Below are 17,669 nucleotides of genomic sequence, written 5' to 3'. Positions count from 1 at the left end.
CTGGGCTGGGAGGTGTATTACGGAGTGGGGATGCGTGCCTCACACACATAGCCCCCCCCCGACTCTAATTTCCTCCCCCAGGGTACATTAAACTCCTAGGGGCTCAAGTGGGCCATTCTTTCCCAGTCTCTGCTGTCCCTTTAGCTGACATTCAGTGTTCCACAGCAGGGCAATGAACATCCCCAGTCCTTGCTGGGCTACATGTAACTTTGCAAACTAACATCTTTCTGCGAGCCTGGAAAACATCCCAGGGACGCAGGAACCTCCATCACACTCCATGTGCAGCCTAGTTCACTATTAATAGGCACTTGGCCATCAATTTCACTGTGAGGAATGAATCAATATGAAATCATCTATATAAAGCCTGTTGAGAGCCAGCGTGGCGTAGTGGTTAAGAGCGGTGGTTTGGAGCGGTGGACTGTGATCTGGAGAACCGGGTTTGATTCCCCACTCCTCCACATGAGCGGCAGATGCTAATCTGGTGAACTGGATTTGTTTCCCCACTCCTACACATGAAGCCAGCTGGGTGACCTTGGGCTAGTCACACTCTCTCAGCCTCACCTACCTCACAGGGTGTCTGTTGTAGGGAGGGGAAGGGAAGGTGATTGTAAGCCGGTTTGATCCTTCCTTAAGTGGTAGAGAAAGTCGACATATAAAAACCAACTCTTCCTCAGTGGCTCAGGCTTCCTCAGGAGGTGGTAAGCTCTCCTTCCCTTGAGATTTTTAAAGAAAAGGCTAGATGGCCATCTGTCAGCAATGCTGATTCTATGACCTTAAGCAGATGATGAGAGGGAGGGCATCTTGGCCATCTTCTGGGCATGGAGTAGGGGTCACTGGGGGTGTGGGGGGGGAGGTAGTTGTGAATTTCCTGCATTGTGCAGGGGGTTGGACTAGATGACCCTGGTGGTCCCTTCCAACTCTATGATTCTGATTCTATTCTTCTTCCCCCAATATTCCATCACGCCTTTGTGGCCAAGAAACAGAAAGCCGGCTAGGGCTGAGCAAGCAGGAGCAGGCTTAGTGGCAGGTCAATGGCAGCAGGAGCCTTTTGCACTTGTGGCCAGTTATAGTTGCCAACTCCGGCTTGGGAAATTCCTGGAGATTTGAGGGCAGGGCCTGGGGAGGGTAGAGTTTGGAGAGAGAGCTCAGTGGGGATGTGATACTGTAGAGTTTGCCCCCTCCGAAGCTGCCATTTCTTCTAGGGGAATTAATCTCTCTAGTCTGGAGATCAGTTGTAGTTCCAGGAGAATGCCAAGCCCCACCTGGAGGATGGTAACCCTAGCTACAGTAAGGGCAAAATGCAACTTGGTGGCATGGCCATCACTGGCAAAAATCCTACAGGAGATGGTCAATAACGCACTTTATCTACTGGGGGAATTTCCAATATACAAGCCCTCCCTCCTTCTCTACATAAACATACATATGCACATGCACACTCCACTGTTATAATGATGGAGGTTTGGGGAATAAATAAATAAGACACCAGTTTTCCTGAGGCCACTCTCACTGATATCATGGCCACACTGAGAGACTTCCCAGGTGACTCCTGGCTCCAATGCAAACCACATCTCTTTTTGGCTCCTCTGATTCTCCTCTTGCTTTTTTGCAGACCTTCCGGTGGTTCATGGTACTGCGTGCATACCTGCAAGCACACTGTCACAGTCATAACATCTGGAAACATGTTTTAACCAGGCTCCCAGATAATTGTACCATACACGCAGCCCTCATTTTAAAGAGCATAGCTTGCGGCTGGCTGGACCTTTGGTATTCTTTTTTACATCTTAAATGCTCCCAAAAGAGAGTTTGCCCAGTGCGCCTTTGCTTTCTGGCATGTCTATTTTTAACCCTCCTCTTCCTTTGTTAATTGCTTGAGAAGAGCAATGAAATGCTGCAGACACTCAGCAGCTGAACAAAACAACGTGAAGCCAAGGCTAAAATCCCATGTGTCCCTTAAAGGACTTTTCAGCCCTGCTGGCTGCTGATGAAGGACATGCGTGCAAAATGGGAAGGCAGTTTTAAATGTGCTCCTACCAGTTTTCTGAGCCAGGGGGAAAAGGTTGCTTTCCAATCACGTTTCAGTCTTCCTGTGCTTTACAATCCAAGGGTGATTTCTGGTTGAAAGTTCAGCAGATCTTGTAAAACCTCCAAATGCAGAAACAAAAGTGACAAGCTGCATTCTGAAGGAAGATGCTAGATTGGGGGGGGGGTGTTATTGTGCTACTTGTCCTTTGTGAGATCTCATAGGCAGCTGCCAAGAAGAGTGGCCAGATGCTTCCATAGGTTTAGCACTAAAAAAAAAAATCATATCAAAATTATGTGCCCAGGCAACTTACGATTTTCCCCAAGAAAAGTTGACGTTGGCAGCCTTGATGTATATTTTTTCCTCTGTTGTCCTACTTCCTCTAGCTCTGGGGAGAAACAAGGAACTATGCAGGGCCTAACTGCCAGGCCTCTAAAATAGGGTTGCCAGCCTCCAGGTACTAGCTGGAGATTTCCTGCTATTACAACTGATCTCCAGCCGACAGAGATCAGTTCACCTGGAGAAAACGGCCGCTTTGGCAACTGGACTCTATGACACTGAAGTCCCTCCCCTCCCCAAACCCCACCCTCCTCAGGCTCCACCCCCCAAAACCTCCCGCCAGTGGCGAAGAGGGACCTTGCAACCCTACTCTAAAATATTATTGGTTCACTATATTTGTATCTTACCTTTTTCAAAAGCAAAAAGGCAGCTGACAAAGCAACTTTACATACAGATCTAGTAAAGACAGGCTCTTGTATCTCATGCCCTCTTCTGGAGTCAATACGGCAGCTGATGGCTAACAGGTGGGCCAGACAGGTAAACAGAATGGGCTGTGTGGTCTCCCCCTTCTTTCTGCCAAGCAGCAGAATGGCTGGCTACTAGGAGCCAGCAGATGTCCATACAGTTTTCAGCATGTCTTTGCAACCATAAAGGCTAGGGACATACTTTTAAAAACAACAACAACAGTGAAAGAGCTAAGATTCTCATAGAGATGAATGATTCAGTGCACTCAATGCAAAGTAGTGTGAATTGGCTAAACTTTTGTGGAATCACAGCATGCGCACACTCCTGCTTACATTACTGCAGAATCAGTAGGACACCGATGGGGAAGGAGCTTCTTCTCAAGTTACCAGTGCCTCCGAAACTTATGCCTCCAGTTTGTGAACCACAGTGGATCCAGCAACAGGATTCAAGTGGCCAGGTTTTAGAGCCTTTCTGCACATTGCACAGAAGGAGACAGACTGAAGGGGTAGAATTTTGGCATGTACATCTTCTGATCATATCCTTGAGCTCACACCCCACATCCACGTAAAAAAAGCTCCCTGGCATGTTAAGGAGAGGGCTGTGCTTAACCTTCCCTCTCTCTGGTTGCTCTCTCTGGCAGTTATTCATTAAACTTAAGTGGAAAACAGAAGGGAAAGAGCTAGTGACAGGGAAATCATTCATTACAACAGAAAACAAAGGAAGAAAAGGGAAGTTGCAGGGGAAAGTGGAATGGAATTTCTGAATGGGGTTTAAACCCTAGTAATTATATCATAGGATCTTGACCATGGAGAAGGCTTTGCCAGATTTTTATAGAGCATGTAGTGCTATAGTAGGGTTGCCAGGTGCCCAGTGGTGGCAGGTAAAATCCCGCCATTTCACCGGGCTGCCTGCTGACCAGCTGAGGGCCAACGGGCAACGCTGGCACGCGTGCTTGTGCGACGCATCCACGTCACTTCTGGGTTTACCCAGAAGCGACATGGATGCTCTAACAACCTCCACAGAAACTCTATGGAGAAACCATAGAGTTTCAGCCCTCCTCTGGACCTCTGGACCACAAAAACCATAGAGTTTCAGCAGAGATTGATAGAGTGTCCGTGTCGCTTCCGAGTAAACCCAGAAGTGATGTAGGCGCGTCGCGTGCATTGTGCAAAGCAGTCACGCGCATTGTGCACTGCTGAAGAGCTCCCGCCGATGGAGCAAAGTCACCTGGTAAGCCTATGCTATAGTCATATCATGCAGAACTCTAGTTTCAGTTCTGTTCGCAGCTGATGGCTTTCAGAAAAACTGTTATTTTTAAAATACGGGCAAGCCATCAAACATAGAAAACCCTAATTACATTCTGTAATTAGCCCTTATGTCTAAACCCTCACTTTGCATTATTTATAAATCATCTATCAACTTGGTTGTAAACAAGCAGCAGCATGAGGTGGGAATGAAATGGCAGTCCTGGGATGGTAGAATGGACTGTGCCACACTGGAATGGCAGGAGGAAAATCATATCAGAGATCATGTGGTTTAGTGGTAAATTTGTTGGCCTATGATCAGAGAGACCCATAATCAAATGTCACTCTAGGTAATGTCACTCTATCTCTCAGCCTAACGTACCTCATAGAATTGTTGTGGAGATAAAAATGGGGGATAAACTAAAGTAAAATCTCCCTTCGATTAGAAAGCTATCACAGCAGGGTGAGGGCTAGGCTGCAGCCTTTCTTCCTGGCATGCAAATTTTCTTTTTGCAAGTTTTTTTTTTTTTGCATTCATTTAACAATGATGTTCTCTACCTATAATTTAAGGTGTTATTGTCTCTATTCTACCACCTCAGGATTCTATTGCTTCATCTAGCTGCCTCAGCTACCAAAGAATCTAGCAGCAGAATCCAAGTGTATAGCTGCTTAAGTCCTAGAGTTATATCTACTGCTATAAGCAAATATCCCTGTTCACAAGTAGTCCTAGATATGTTACCTTATTTTTTTTACATAATTCAGAAATTGAAAGAGAAGGTGGTGTTTTAAAGAAATTAGCCTTTCTCCAGCCCTGTTCTTTGCCAAATGTTTTAGCAGTTTTATGTCTCCGTCTTCTCCCAAGCCTGGTTAACTCCATGGCAGGTCATTATTTTATCAATGTCTTCCAAGCCAAGACCTGGACACTTGGGTTGGATAATCCTAGAGAAGAGAGGGGCAGTGTTCTGAATTGGCTGTGAGGACGAAGAATTAGAAGAAGTTGCCTCCACAAAGACTTTGTTGCACATCCCAAAGCTGGTGGGCCCCCGCGATTCCTCAGAGTAAGTCTCTTGATGCTCCATTTCGCAAGAGCAAAACTGAAACTTGAAGGCTGCCTGAAAGCCCCTTCGAAAGTTCTCATTGTAGTATCCATAGATGATGGGGTTGATGCTGCTGTTGGAGAAAGCCAGCCAGTGAGCAAAAGGGAAGAAGTAGCTGGTCAACAAGTCTAGATGTTCGTCGGCCAAGTTGGTGTAGTCTACCAAGAGCATCAGGGTCCACAAGGGTAACCAGGAAATCATGAAGAGGAGAGCAACCAGGATCAACATCTTGATGACCTTGATGCGTTTTTTAGAAGTGCCATTGGCTCTACCAGTGCAAGGCAGGTTTTCAGAGATGGGTGCTGTGGAGCTGCAGAGTTTCAGGCAGACCCTTCCGTACATGAATATGATAAGTGTTAAAGGCACCAGGTAAATGTGAGTGAAGAGAATAGTGGTGTAGAGCTTCCTCATGCTGTTGTCTGCCCAGGCTTCATAGCACGTGTACAGTGGATAGGTGCTGTTCTTCCCATCACTTAGCACCATGTAATGGTCTTCCATGCGGGTGACAGTGAGCACGATGGCAGATGGGCACATGATAGCGATGGCTAGAAGCCACATCATGACAATGATAACCACCGCCTTGAAAACACTGAGCCTCTCCCGGAAGGGCAGGACAATGCAGTGGAATCTGGAGAGAAAGCATAAGGAATTAGAAGTAGCTATGAGATGAAATTTCACAAGGTTACTTCTTTAATTCTAACATCCCTGTTTTGATATTCCCACTTATGCCTTGTCAGAAATGAACCAATGAGTGTTTAAAATATTGTCGAAGGCTTTCACGGTCAGAGTTCATTGGTTCTTGTAAGTTATCCAGGCTGTGTGACCATGGTCTTGGTATTTTCTTTCCTAACGTTTCGCCAGCAGCTGTGGCAGGCATCTTCAGAGGAGTAACACTGAAGGACAGAGGAGTAACACTGAAGAGACACTGTCCTTCAGTGTTACTCCTCTGAAGATGCCTGCCACAGCTGCTGGCAAAACGTCAGGAAAGAAAATACCAAGACCACGGTCACACAGCCCGGATAACCTACAAGAACCAATGAGTGTTTATTTTTGCACCAATTTTTCCTGGAAAGCATACACAGTTTTCAGTGGCTTGTATCCCATCACCCCACCCAGCCAAGTCTGACATCTTCCTCCAGCCTGAAGAGGCTTCCTCCAACAAAAATGGCTCTTCTGTTGGGGAAAACATCAAACTTGGCTAAGAGGAGTAGTAAAATACAAGCCAATGTTATTTTTGCATCAATCTGTGTATAAAGGGCATATGAATGGGATGAAAACCCCCAAAGAATCATCAGCAATAGCAACAAAGAAGAAGTGGATGGAAATCAATGATAATGACAGCAAACAGAATAAAACAGAAACCAAAATGGCTATAGATCATCTCTAATTAGAAAATGAGGGGACTGAAACCAATAGAACGCATGGCAGCAATTTTCAAATTTTAGTAACCCAAGGACTCCCACTTCAATTAATTTTTGCGGACCCTCAAGCCTTCCCCTCCACAAATGCCTGGCATGTACCAGACAGCCCCTTCGAAAGTATGCACAGTGGTTGACATACATCTCATTGAGGCCTCCAACCTCTAGCACCCTCAAAATAATATAGTGCGACCATTAACAGCTACTCTTGCATGGTCTGTACATGGCCTATGAGGTCAGGTCTTACAGGATAGCTGATTCTATAGGGCCATAACACAAAAAGCCCTGGACTCCAGTTTGAAAAATGATTACATACGGATTAAAAATTCAATGAAAATGAAGTATCAACTCAACCCTGTTGCGTTAATTCTCTCACCTTAACAGCCATGTTTGGGATCTAGTTTTTTCATGTCTGTCCTGGACCTATCGATTCCATCAAGGATCAAGGAGATATATTTTGTGCCTTATTATATCCAATTTCCATTGGCGGCAAGGTACCGTACCAGCCAATCCAGGGGATTTTGGTAGCTAACTCATGGCTAATAGATGCCCATGGTGTAGGAAGCAAGAATTATCTTGTTCATTGCAACATCCATAAGGAGTTAAAAGCCATACCTGTCCATGGCTATAGCCACAAGGGTGAATACTGAAGCCGAAACAGACATCCCTTGGACGAGGCCGCTCATGGTACAGACAATCTGGTTAAAAGGCCACCCTATTGGGCGAAGATCAACAGAATAAGCAGGTTCATTCTTACTGTAACATTTTTAATTTGCAAAATAATAATAATCCCAAACCCTTTGCTGTCATCATGTCATCACCACAGGAAACCCAAACCAAATACAAAAACCACATGGAGACAAATCACATTGCTTGCCTAATTCCTAGGGACCTAAGAGGTACCATGGCTCCTAGAAATTTGTCACACTTGTTGGAAGAGAAACTTGTATTAATCAACCTAAGAGAGCATAACATTATAATATGCGAAATGGAAAATCCAAATAGTTCCCACCTGCTACTAATAAACATAAACATAGAACCCAATGCACTGAGCCCTTTAAAATCTGAACTATTTCAAGACACCTTGATTATTAGAAACATATCAAGTTAAGAGCAGCCATGTTAGATCATCAGACCAGTGGTAGACTGAGGATGATAGTTGGTACACCTGGTCATATGATGCGGAGACAGTCCTTTAGGCATGTGAGTACTAGACCATAACTTTAAAATTCATAACCACCATCTTTAATTGGACTAAGGTATAAGCTAGTGTCCAATATAGCTGTTTTAGGATAGGTGAGATATGTTTCTGTCAGCTAATCCCTGACTGTAATCAGGCTGCTGCATTCTGAACCAGCTGACGTTTCTAGGTTGTCTTCAAATGCAGAGTTCATCATAGTAGTCCAACCACAAGGTTACAAAAGCATGGATTATTGTGGCAAGAACAGCTGAGTTTAAGAAAGGAGTGACTTGGCAAATCAGATGCAGCTGATAGAATTTATTTATTTATTTATTTAAAAGATTTATACCTTGCCTTTCAGTCAACCCAGTCACTGCCACCGGAAGGTACTCTTGGCCACTCTGCCAACCTGCTTTTCAAACAGCAAGGCCGGGTACATGAGTTCTGCAAACGCCAACCCCACTCCTTACACTACAAGTAGATCCAATCCCATAAGCTTCCAGATAGTTAGGGTACTTCTCTGTTACCTAAAAAGTTATAATGTGATAAACATGTAGTATGAGTAACCCTGGCAACTGAATATTTCGTCATTTGTTCCTCAAAATGAGGACTTTGAAATATGCCCCTCTTGTGCTGACAGTATTTGTGTGTATGTTAAGTGCCATCAAGTCTCTTCAGACTCATGGCGACCCTATAAATCTATGTCCTCCAAAACATCCTATCACTAACATCCTTGCTCAGGTCTTGCAAACTGAGGGCTGTGGCTTCCTTTATAGAGTCAATCCATCCCATGTTGGGGTCTTCCTCTTTTCCTGCTGCCTTCAACTTTTCTTAGTGTTATTGTCTTTCCCAGTGACTCTTGTCTTCAATGGTAAAAAGCCATAATTTGGCACATATACAGGTATGTTCTAAAACACTCTGGTTACCAGAAAAATCTGAGAAAGGGGCAAATAATGAAAATGTAGCACAAAGCAGGCCTAGCTGCAGGTGTGGTAGACATCTGGATTGTGTGAGTTCCAAAGATGGGGGTGGGGAAGGTGATCCGCAGTCATTGGCTGCCACCATCTTACTGAAAATGGGATGAGTGGATAACTTGGCTTCTCAAACTCCTTAATAACCCACACTTTGGGGAAAGGGGACATATCAAGGGCCAGATAGGAAGAGAGCATATCTGTACTCGCAGAATGTGAGTTTTCTTTACTAGCAAGTAACACTTCGGGGTAAATTTTGTGGCAGGTTACCTTTATGCTTGGAGCAAATATTGACAGTCAAGCATTTAAAAACTCTCCCAGGAGAAATAATGGATTTTCAAAGCCATTCAAAATCTCCACTAATTAAATGTCAGAAACAGACCAATGAGGAAAACAGCAGTTTATTAATCAGTGCCTGCAAATTCATGTACTTGAGGCCAAGCACTGTCACTGAGTCAATACCTCAGGGAGTGAATTAATCATCTCTAGTTGGAAAAGGGCTCTTTTTGCAGTTCCAACTGATTGGGGTTGCCAAATAATTTCCAGGCTGGCTTTATCCCATACTACAGCAGCCTCACTGCGAAGACTACAAACTGTGGAAGCCACAAAGGGAACCATTCTGTCTTCTTTGGCCTAAGAAACAAGAAAGACAGGCAGAGGGGAATAAAACAGGAGTCCAGGGGCATCTTAAAGGCTAACAATGTTTATTCCAGTGCAAGCTTTCCTGACTTATAGCTCTCTTCATCGGGCAGACATCTTTCATCATGACTGGCTCCAGAGACTGAGACTTGGTCCTGAAGGTCCATATAGTAGTTCAATCAATAAGTTTACTACGGTCCAAGACCAGCAAATAAAAGATATAGATAAATATACATATACATACATAAAAAGGATAGCAAGTATATACCCCAATAAATTCTTGTCACGAGTAATCACTCACTCATAAAAACCCGTTGAGAGCATGATTTTAAAATATAATACATAACTGGAATCAACATAAATATAAGTCTAAAATCACTCAGCCATTGAGTGGTCCATAGTAGTTGGAAGAATTCCCTCGGAGAGATAACAGAGACAACCTTTGGAGACCGAAAACTGTTCAAGACAAACATCCCTCTTTCTCTTCCTGCTATAATATTGACAACCAATGGACTGTTGCCCCAAGACCCACAAAATCTGGTCATATTTGAGACCACTGTTGAATAATACACAGGTCAGATGTTTCTTACCATCACCATTCCTTTAAAAATCAGGATTTCTTCTTATGTCAGGTGCTTTAAGAGCCAACACAACCATAGAGGTCCTGAAAGTTCAGCTCTCAGGCTTCTTCTTCAGGATAACTCTTACCTGTGATCAGGTTATCCATCAGAGTGGTTGGCACACAGAAGATGCCCACCAGCAGGTCACTGATAGCCAGGTTGAAGATGAAGAGGTTGGTGACAGTGCGCATGCGTTGGTTCTTCATCACCACCAAGCACACCAAAGAATTTCCAGCCATGCATGAGAGAAAGACAATTAGGTAAGCAATAATGAAAATGGCGGCAACAGCCGGGGAATGCTGGTAGTAAGGGAGGAAAGTACTGTTGAGGTGTCTTCCTCCCATCTGTGTCTCATTTTCATTGGCCAACATTTCCTCCTGGACAACTTCTGCAATCTTCATACTGTTTCATCTACAAAACAAGCAAAACAGCCAAAAAATACCACTGTAGCTAATTTTGACAAGGAAAAAATAAGCTTTCCCAAAAGTCCCATTTAAAAATTGCACTTGGAAATACTCACCCAGCTTTCCAGATCTTGAATTTACAAATGAATTTATATCAGAAAATCTAAACACTTCAAGCTAGGTTTGCCAGCATGGCCTCATCAAATGCTGGGATGTTTTGAGAGTGGTGCTGGGAATGGTGGCATTTGGGGAGGATATGGTGTCACTTTCAGATGATGCTCTAGGAATTTCCCATAATCTTTATGGTAAAACGTAAAGGTCCCCTGTGCAAGCACCGGGTCATTCTTGACCCATGGGGTGATGTCACATCCCGGCATTTTCTAGGCAGACTTTGTTTACAGGGTGGTTTGCCAGTGCCTTCCCTAGTCATCTTCCCTTTACCCCCAGCAACCATAGAAACGTGGGAAAATTCTTAGAGCATCACTACAGCGACACTTTTCTGGCCATTTTTAAAATCCTACTCTTCAATTTCTTCAGGATGAGGGCAGGGGTTTACCCACTGTGGGCAGGAAAATGGCCAACTATTTTAAACCAGCTCAAAATTGTTTCAGAGTAGGTCAACAGTGCTTGGATAACGAAGTCTTTTCTCTGCCTTTTCCCCAAAACAAGCAACCACAACCCAAATTGTAATTTGCCTGCTGGGAAAAAAAGATACAGTCCTGGAAGAGAAAAACAACCACTTGGATGCTCCTTTCCTGTCCAGAGAAAGGGCACATGGGAGGACACCTGGAAGAAGAGGAAAGGGTGCTGGAGTTGTGGTTTTCCAGTTCAGAGCAAGGGGTATGTGCGTGCCTCCTCCTCCTTTGCACAAAAGAGGAGAGTAGCTGCTGTGGTAGCCTTAAAGGGGACAATAAGAAAGTGGTGACAGCAGCACTGGAGGAGGGGTGGAGGGCTACTCTGAATTACTCCGAGTGTGACTGCTAACTCCCAAGTGTCCTTCTGCCCACCACACCTGCTCTGGGAAAATACCTAAGCAGAGTCAGCAAATACTGAAGAAAATGCAAAGATGAGCAGAGAGTGCCATTTCGAGGTATTTTCTTATTCCAAGGATGGTACAATTTTGCTCCCACCCCTCCAGGTTAGTTCCTGAACAGCACAACAGTTTTCTGAGACAGAAACAAGTCCGTATTCACCCCATATTACAGATCTGGATGCTTTATTAACAAGTTAAATGGTGTAAAACTAAAGAAAGTCATTCCCCCCTCCTTCCCCTTCTCCTGCTTTGTGCGACATTCTGGCTGGATTCTCAGTCGGTTCAGCATAAGGTTTTACAAAAAAAATAGGTAAATTTTGGGTTCAGGTTTATTGCACAGGCCCATTGCAAGCATTCATGGGAACTGATGAGTTTCCCCACAACTCTTGGGTACAGATGCAGCTATTACAGACTGTGAAAATTAAATACTTTTAAAATTCTATCGGGGGGCATTTTTTGCTGTAGAGTCACCAAATTCACAGCGTAGCTGCAAGGGACTCTCCTTGCATGAACTCCAAAGTTTGGTAAAGTTTGGGACAGGGGGTCCAATTTTATGGGGTCCCAAAGGCGTAGCAGCCATTCCCCATAGAAAGACATTGTAAATTTTACCATGCATTTCTATGGAGGAGGGGGTGACCCCTTCCAGACCCCATACAATTGGACCCCCTGACCCAATCTTCACCAAACCTTGAGGTTCATGCAAGGAGAGGCCCTTGAAACTACCCTGAAAATTTGGGAACCCTACCTCCAAAAATGCCTTTTCCAGAGCTCATTTTAAAAATTCCCAAAGGAAAAAGCCTGGGGAAAAAGCCAAACTGGAAAAAGCCGAATACTTTTTCGGGAATCGCCTATTCAGCTTCCAGCAGATTCCCAGGTTTTGGTATTCAGTAAAACAAAAAAAATTGTAAAGGTACAACACATATTGTAAACAGCTTGATTAGAGCAGAGGGGAAATGCTTGGAGGCAGAAAATTAGCATCCATAGTGAGATAACCCTATATCCCTATTCAGCCCTGGGTGGAGGGTCAACTGTTGTGAACCTCTGAATTAACTCAAATTCAACAATCTTACTTAGTAATTTCCTCTTGAAGTGCCCTTGTTCAGATACAAGGTACGTGATCTAAGGTACACTAGAGTTAATCTGCCTCTAACAGCCAGCTTGTTACAGTTTGATAATTTTTAACTTCATTTATACCCCTCCTGCACACATAGTAACAACATGGGATCAAAAAAGGACAGTAGTGGAACAGCCATGTTCAAGTTCTTATGTGATCCAGACTGCCAGTAGAAACTTACTGTGTCATAACCATCAGGACATTAGAGCTATCCCTGAATGTTCCTCAGAGATGTCAAAAGAAACTGGATCCAGCCTCAGCCATCTTAGAGATGAAGAAGAAAAAGGGTTTTATATGCCATTTTTTCTACCACTTAAGGAAGAATCAAACTGGCTTACAATCACCCTCCCTTCCCCTCCCCACAACAGACACCCTGTGAGGTAGGTGAGTCCGAGAGAGCTCGAAGAGAGCTGTGACTAGCCCAAGGTCACCCAGCTGGCTTCATGTGGAGGAGTGGGGAAACAAGTCCAGTTCACTAGATTAGCCTCTGCCGCTCATGTGGCGGAGTAGGGAATCAAACCCGGCTCTCCAGATTGGAGTCCACCACTCCAAACCCCCTCTCTTAACCACTACACCACGCTACCATTTTAATGAGTAATGTTTGAAGCCTTCCTCCAACCTAAGCAGTCTTTCTATTGTAATGTCTGTAATCATTATTATTATTTGAATGTATGATTTTGTGTTCAGTCTGCATAATTGCATAATCTTATGGAAATGCTAGGCCTAAAGTATAAGAGCTGGTTTGAAACACTATGTATTCATGTGCACACACATGAGGGCTTTGGGAAGGTGGCACCCGGGAGTCATGAGTCAGTAAATCAGGCTCTCTGTGTCTGGTACAGCTTTCCACCAATACACGGCCCAAAATTACTTACCGCTTAAGGAATGTTAAGTTTCGGTTCCCCGTCCCAGATCATGTAGCCACCTAAATCCCCGCCTCCGCTCCCACTGATAGGCCTATGCTAATCCAAAGGTGTCCATCGTTGGGTCTTTGTGGGTCTATGCTCTGTATTACGTGTATTGTAACACCCCTGACCAGAGGTTATAAATGTTATGGCAATCCTTTGTTCTGGTGCATGAATTGTCCTGCTTGCTCTGGGGCAATCACACACGACTGCATTATTTTCGCCACAATAAACAGATCATTAATCTTCCAACCTCCGACTGTATTATTTATCATTGGCTACTAAGTAATACAGCAGCACTTCACTACAAAAGCCATTTAAGCTGGAAGAAGGCTCCTTGGGCTGGGGGAACCTCTCCCAGCCTATGGTAGGATACATGCCTTTATATATGATAAAGAGAACTATGACTATCAACAAGAAAGCCCTCTAGATACCCATAATGAACCAATACTGAGGTGTTTTACTGTGAAGGCAAATCTTCCAGAATAAAAACAATATTTTTTGCCATCAAGTTGTAGCTGACTTATGGTAACCCTATAGGATTTTCAAAGCAAGAGACATTCAAAGGTGGTTCGCCATTGCCTGCCTCTGCACTGCAACCCTGGACCTCTGCGGTGGTCTCCAAGGCTGAACCTGCTTAGTTTCCCAGATCTAACAAGATGGGTAAGCTAGCCTGGGCTATCCAGATCAGGGTGTAACAAATTATAGAGACATATTAATAATGGCCACTGTGTAACTCACAACCTTGGGGACCCTGAGCTCAGTGGAAAGGCAGCATAGAAATGTCTAAATAAAATATACTTACTCCAGCATGGTGTAGTGGTTAAGAACAGTGGTTTGGAGCAGGGGAGTCTGATCTGGAGAACCGGGTTTGATTCCCCACTCCTCTACATGAGCGGCAAAGGCTGATCTGGTGAACTGGACTTGTTTCCCCACTCCTCCACATGAAGCCAGCTGCGTGACCTTGGGCTAGTTACACACTCTCAACCCCACCTACCTTACAGGGTATCTGTTGTGGGGAGGGGGAGGGAAGGCGATTGTAAGCCGGTTCGATTCTCCCTTAAGTGGCAGAGAAAGTTGGCATAAAAAACCAACTCTTCTTCTTCTACTACTAATTGGTTGTGATGGCCAATGGCTATATACAATAAAATTTTCATTCATACTACTAATTGGTGACAATAATTTTGATCAATAGTATATGTCTGTTTTACGTATTTACGTATTTTTAAACATATAATTCACTTTCATTCCATATGTTATTTCATGTTTTGTTATTGGGAAATAAGAGTAAAGATGTAGAATTTACAAAAATATTCTCTTTCTCTTTGTCTGTTTAGACTTGTCCTAAGGGCACATGAACACAGTTTGTTCTGGAAAAAGGCTTCGAGACTGCTCTGTGCTCTTTATACTAAAGTTGTTTTAATCCCTTTCTCATTTCTGTATTCCAGAGGATTCCAACAGATAGCTCATGAACTACAGGTAGCTTGCCAGCTGCTGCAGAGCAGCTCATGTATCCCCTAGAAGACCCAGGAAAAGATTATGAAAAGATTCGCTGTAAGCTCTTTATTTCAAGATTTTATTTCAAAGGATTTTTCTCTCTCTTCTGCTTAGGTAATAGCTTTGGTTTTGGTGCTCTTCCTAGTCCAGGGTTTGATTCAGTATAAGGCAGCTTCATGTGTTCGCGTGAAGCTAGATTGGAGGGGCTGTGGCTCAGTGGCAGAGCCTCTGCTTTCATGCAGAGGGTCCCAGGTTCAATCTCTGGCACCTCCAGTTAAAGGGACCTGGCAAGTAGGCGATGTGAAAGGCCTCTGCCTGAGACTCTGGAGAGCCGCTGCCAGTCTGAGTAGACAATACTGACTTTGATGGACCCAGGGTCCGATTCAGTATAAGGCGTATTCATGTGTTCATGTTCAGTTTCTGGGACAAAACAAAACTTAGTAACATAAGGGGGATGGGAGATATTTTCCATTACCCAGAAGTAGCTGTCATTAAAGAAAAGGTTGGCAACCCTGAAATAGACTCTTCTGTGCGCCCAAGAAACATTACAAGTTGCATTTGGTATTGATTCAGAAATGTAACACAAAAATCTGCAAAGTGTGTTTGCAATGGGTTCTCTTTTCTGTGAAAAATCAGTCTTAAGGGAAAGCTATACAGATCAGGAGAGGAGGAGGAAGAGGAGATGGAGGAGGAGGAGAGTTGTTTTTTATATGACGACTTTCTCTACCAGTTAAGGCAGAATCAAACCAGCCTACAATCACCTTCTCCTCCCCACAACAGATATCCTGTGAGGGAGGTGGGGCTGAGAGAGTGTGACTACCCAAGGTCACCCAGCTGGCTTCATGTGAAGGAGTAGGGAAACAAACCCAGTTCACCAGATTAGCCTCTGCCACTCATGTGGAGGAGTGGGGAATCAAACTCGGTTCTCCAGATCAGACTCCACTGCTCCAAACCACTGTTCTTAACCACTACACCATGCTGGTTCACTTGTAAAGCAGAGAGCAGAGCCCTTTGTTTTTACAGCGACATGTAGGCTTGAGGAGCTGAATCCTTCCTGTGACTGTGGCTTACTTCCCCATAGCCTCTGCCCCCGACCCCCAGGTTTTGCTCAGTTTAGCTAAGCTCATTTCTGGAATCAAAGCTTGGCTGGAGACAAAAAGTGCCTGGGGAACAGATTCTGGCTGCATTCACATGGGGGTGCAAAAACACACCCCAGCTACAGCAGCAACAGCATCTTAGCTGAGGTACAGGCAGGAACAGCATCTGCACGTCCCATCCCTGTGCCACCTGCTGTTGCCACCCTGCCCCTCCCCTGCCCCTATCACATCTGTGCAAAAGTTCCGATGGGAGAGCAATCGCGCAGGGACCTCCTGCCTCCCGGAGAGCCCCTAGAAAGCACCGTAGCTATCGTGCGACTAGGCAGGGAATGTGAAAAAGCTCTTTAAGAAAGCACACCTTTTGCTATAAAAACGAAAGCCTTGCCTCCTGCTTTACATGTGACTGGGGTATGAAGTGGGGTTACGCAAACAGATCTGCCACCGTCCCTTGGGGTTTGAGTCTCAGACACTGCAGGGCACTCTCCGGCTGTGAAGTGGAATCCCCCCCTTCACAACCAGCCACTGCAGGGCTGAGCTGAATTCCTATTTGTGCTACCCAACTGTGGGCACAGTGTGACTTGCAAATAAGTCTCACTCAGCTCAATGTTTTCCAGAAATTGTTTAAAAAGTGTTTTTCCTCTCCTGTCCAGACAAATTTGGGGCATGGCTGGAAGCTGGAGAAACATTAAAATCACATTCTGGTAGAATCTCACTCTCTCTATTTAAACAATCATGTAGAATTCTTTTTCAAAAGCATCACCCACCTGGAAAAATACAACATTAATTCTTATCATAAGTAATCGGGGCTACTGTGTGGTTTTTTGGAGGTGGGGGAAGCTATGCATTTTCCATCATCCGAACTGAGACATGCACCATAACTTTCCAGCTGCATTGGAATTTTAAGAAAACACATTTCAAACAAAACCTGGAATTCTGTCAACATGCTGTTCATACTATTTAATGGTAGAGATGACAAGAGATTTCAAACTGGACTTGGGCACCAAACTACTCATATCTGCTTCTGGCATTCTTGAGGCAATGAGATATTATCTATCTTTCCATTATATTTAAAATCATTTTCATGGTTCCCCCCTCCTTCTCTTTGTGCATATCATTGTTGTACGCACAGTCAAATTCAAGGCATATTTAATACATGGTGTCGGATCCCAGAGGCATCATCTGTCAAACACAGCGTAATTCAGGAAAATCTAGCATACTAAAAGAAGGACAAAAACCTTTAATTTGTCACTGTTGTCAGAAAGGTTATGCCAGCACTCACCTGTTAAACTTGGGACATTCCATAGAACAGCTTTCCCCCACTACTCTGGTCTGTCCAAAGGTGCACAACTGCAGTCCTGTCCGACCGGCAGAAGAACAATCACTTTGTTTCCACAGATACAGGATGATTTGGTCCCTGGCTCACATTAGATTCTTACTCCTGAATGGCATTAGCTCTTCTGACAAATTTCTTCAGCCATACATCCATCACTTATAAAACCTGGGACCAGGTAGGATATGATGTCATTCCCAATCACAAAAAAAACAATCAAACACATGCTTATCCACAATATTGTAACATTTGCATCCAGCATACGTGTATACATACTGCCTCAAACACACATCTTTGCTGTCTGAGTTTGCATCATACACAGACCCTGGCATTCTTGCACATATAGCACTTCACAC

The 17,669-nt window shown here is 44.2% G+C and overlaps 1 protein-coding gene across 1 annotated transcript; it reads right to left on the bottom strand.

Annotated features, from left to right (window-relative positions):
* Positions 1-4,847: 4,847 nt before the first annotated feature.
* Positions 4,848-17,275, bottom strand: LOC130486783 (neuropeptide FF receptor 1-like). Its single transcript, XM_056860081.1, has 4 exons — positions 17,263-17,275; positions 10,022-10,344; positions 7,139-7,238; positions 4,848-5,733 (listed from the first exon to the last, which is right to left on the bottom strand). The coding sequence occupies exons 2-4, from the start codon at positions 10,332-10,334 to the stop codon at positions 4,848-4,850; spliced, it is 1,299 nt and encodes a 432-aa protein (XP_056716059.1). The 5' UTR covers positions 10,335-10,344; positions 17,263-17,275.
* Positions 17,276-17,669: the final 394 nt, after the last annotated feature.

The sequence above is a fragment of the Euleptes europaea genome, chromosome 14, assembly GCF_029931775.1.
Source record: "Euleptes europaea isolate rEulEur1 chromosome 14, rEulEur1.hap1, whole genome shotgun sequence".
Taxonomy (NCBI): Eukaryota; Metazoa; Chordata; class Lepidosauria; order Squamata; family Sphaerodactylidae; genus Euleptes; species Euleptes europaea.
This window is presented reverse-complemented; position numbering and strand designations above follow the sequence as displayed.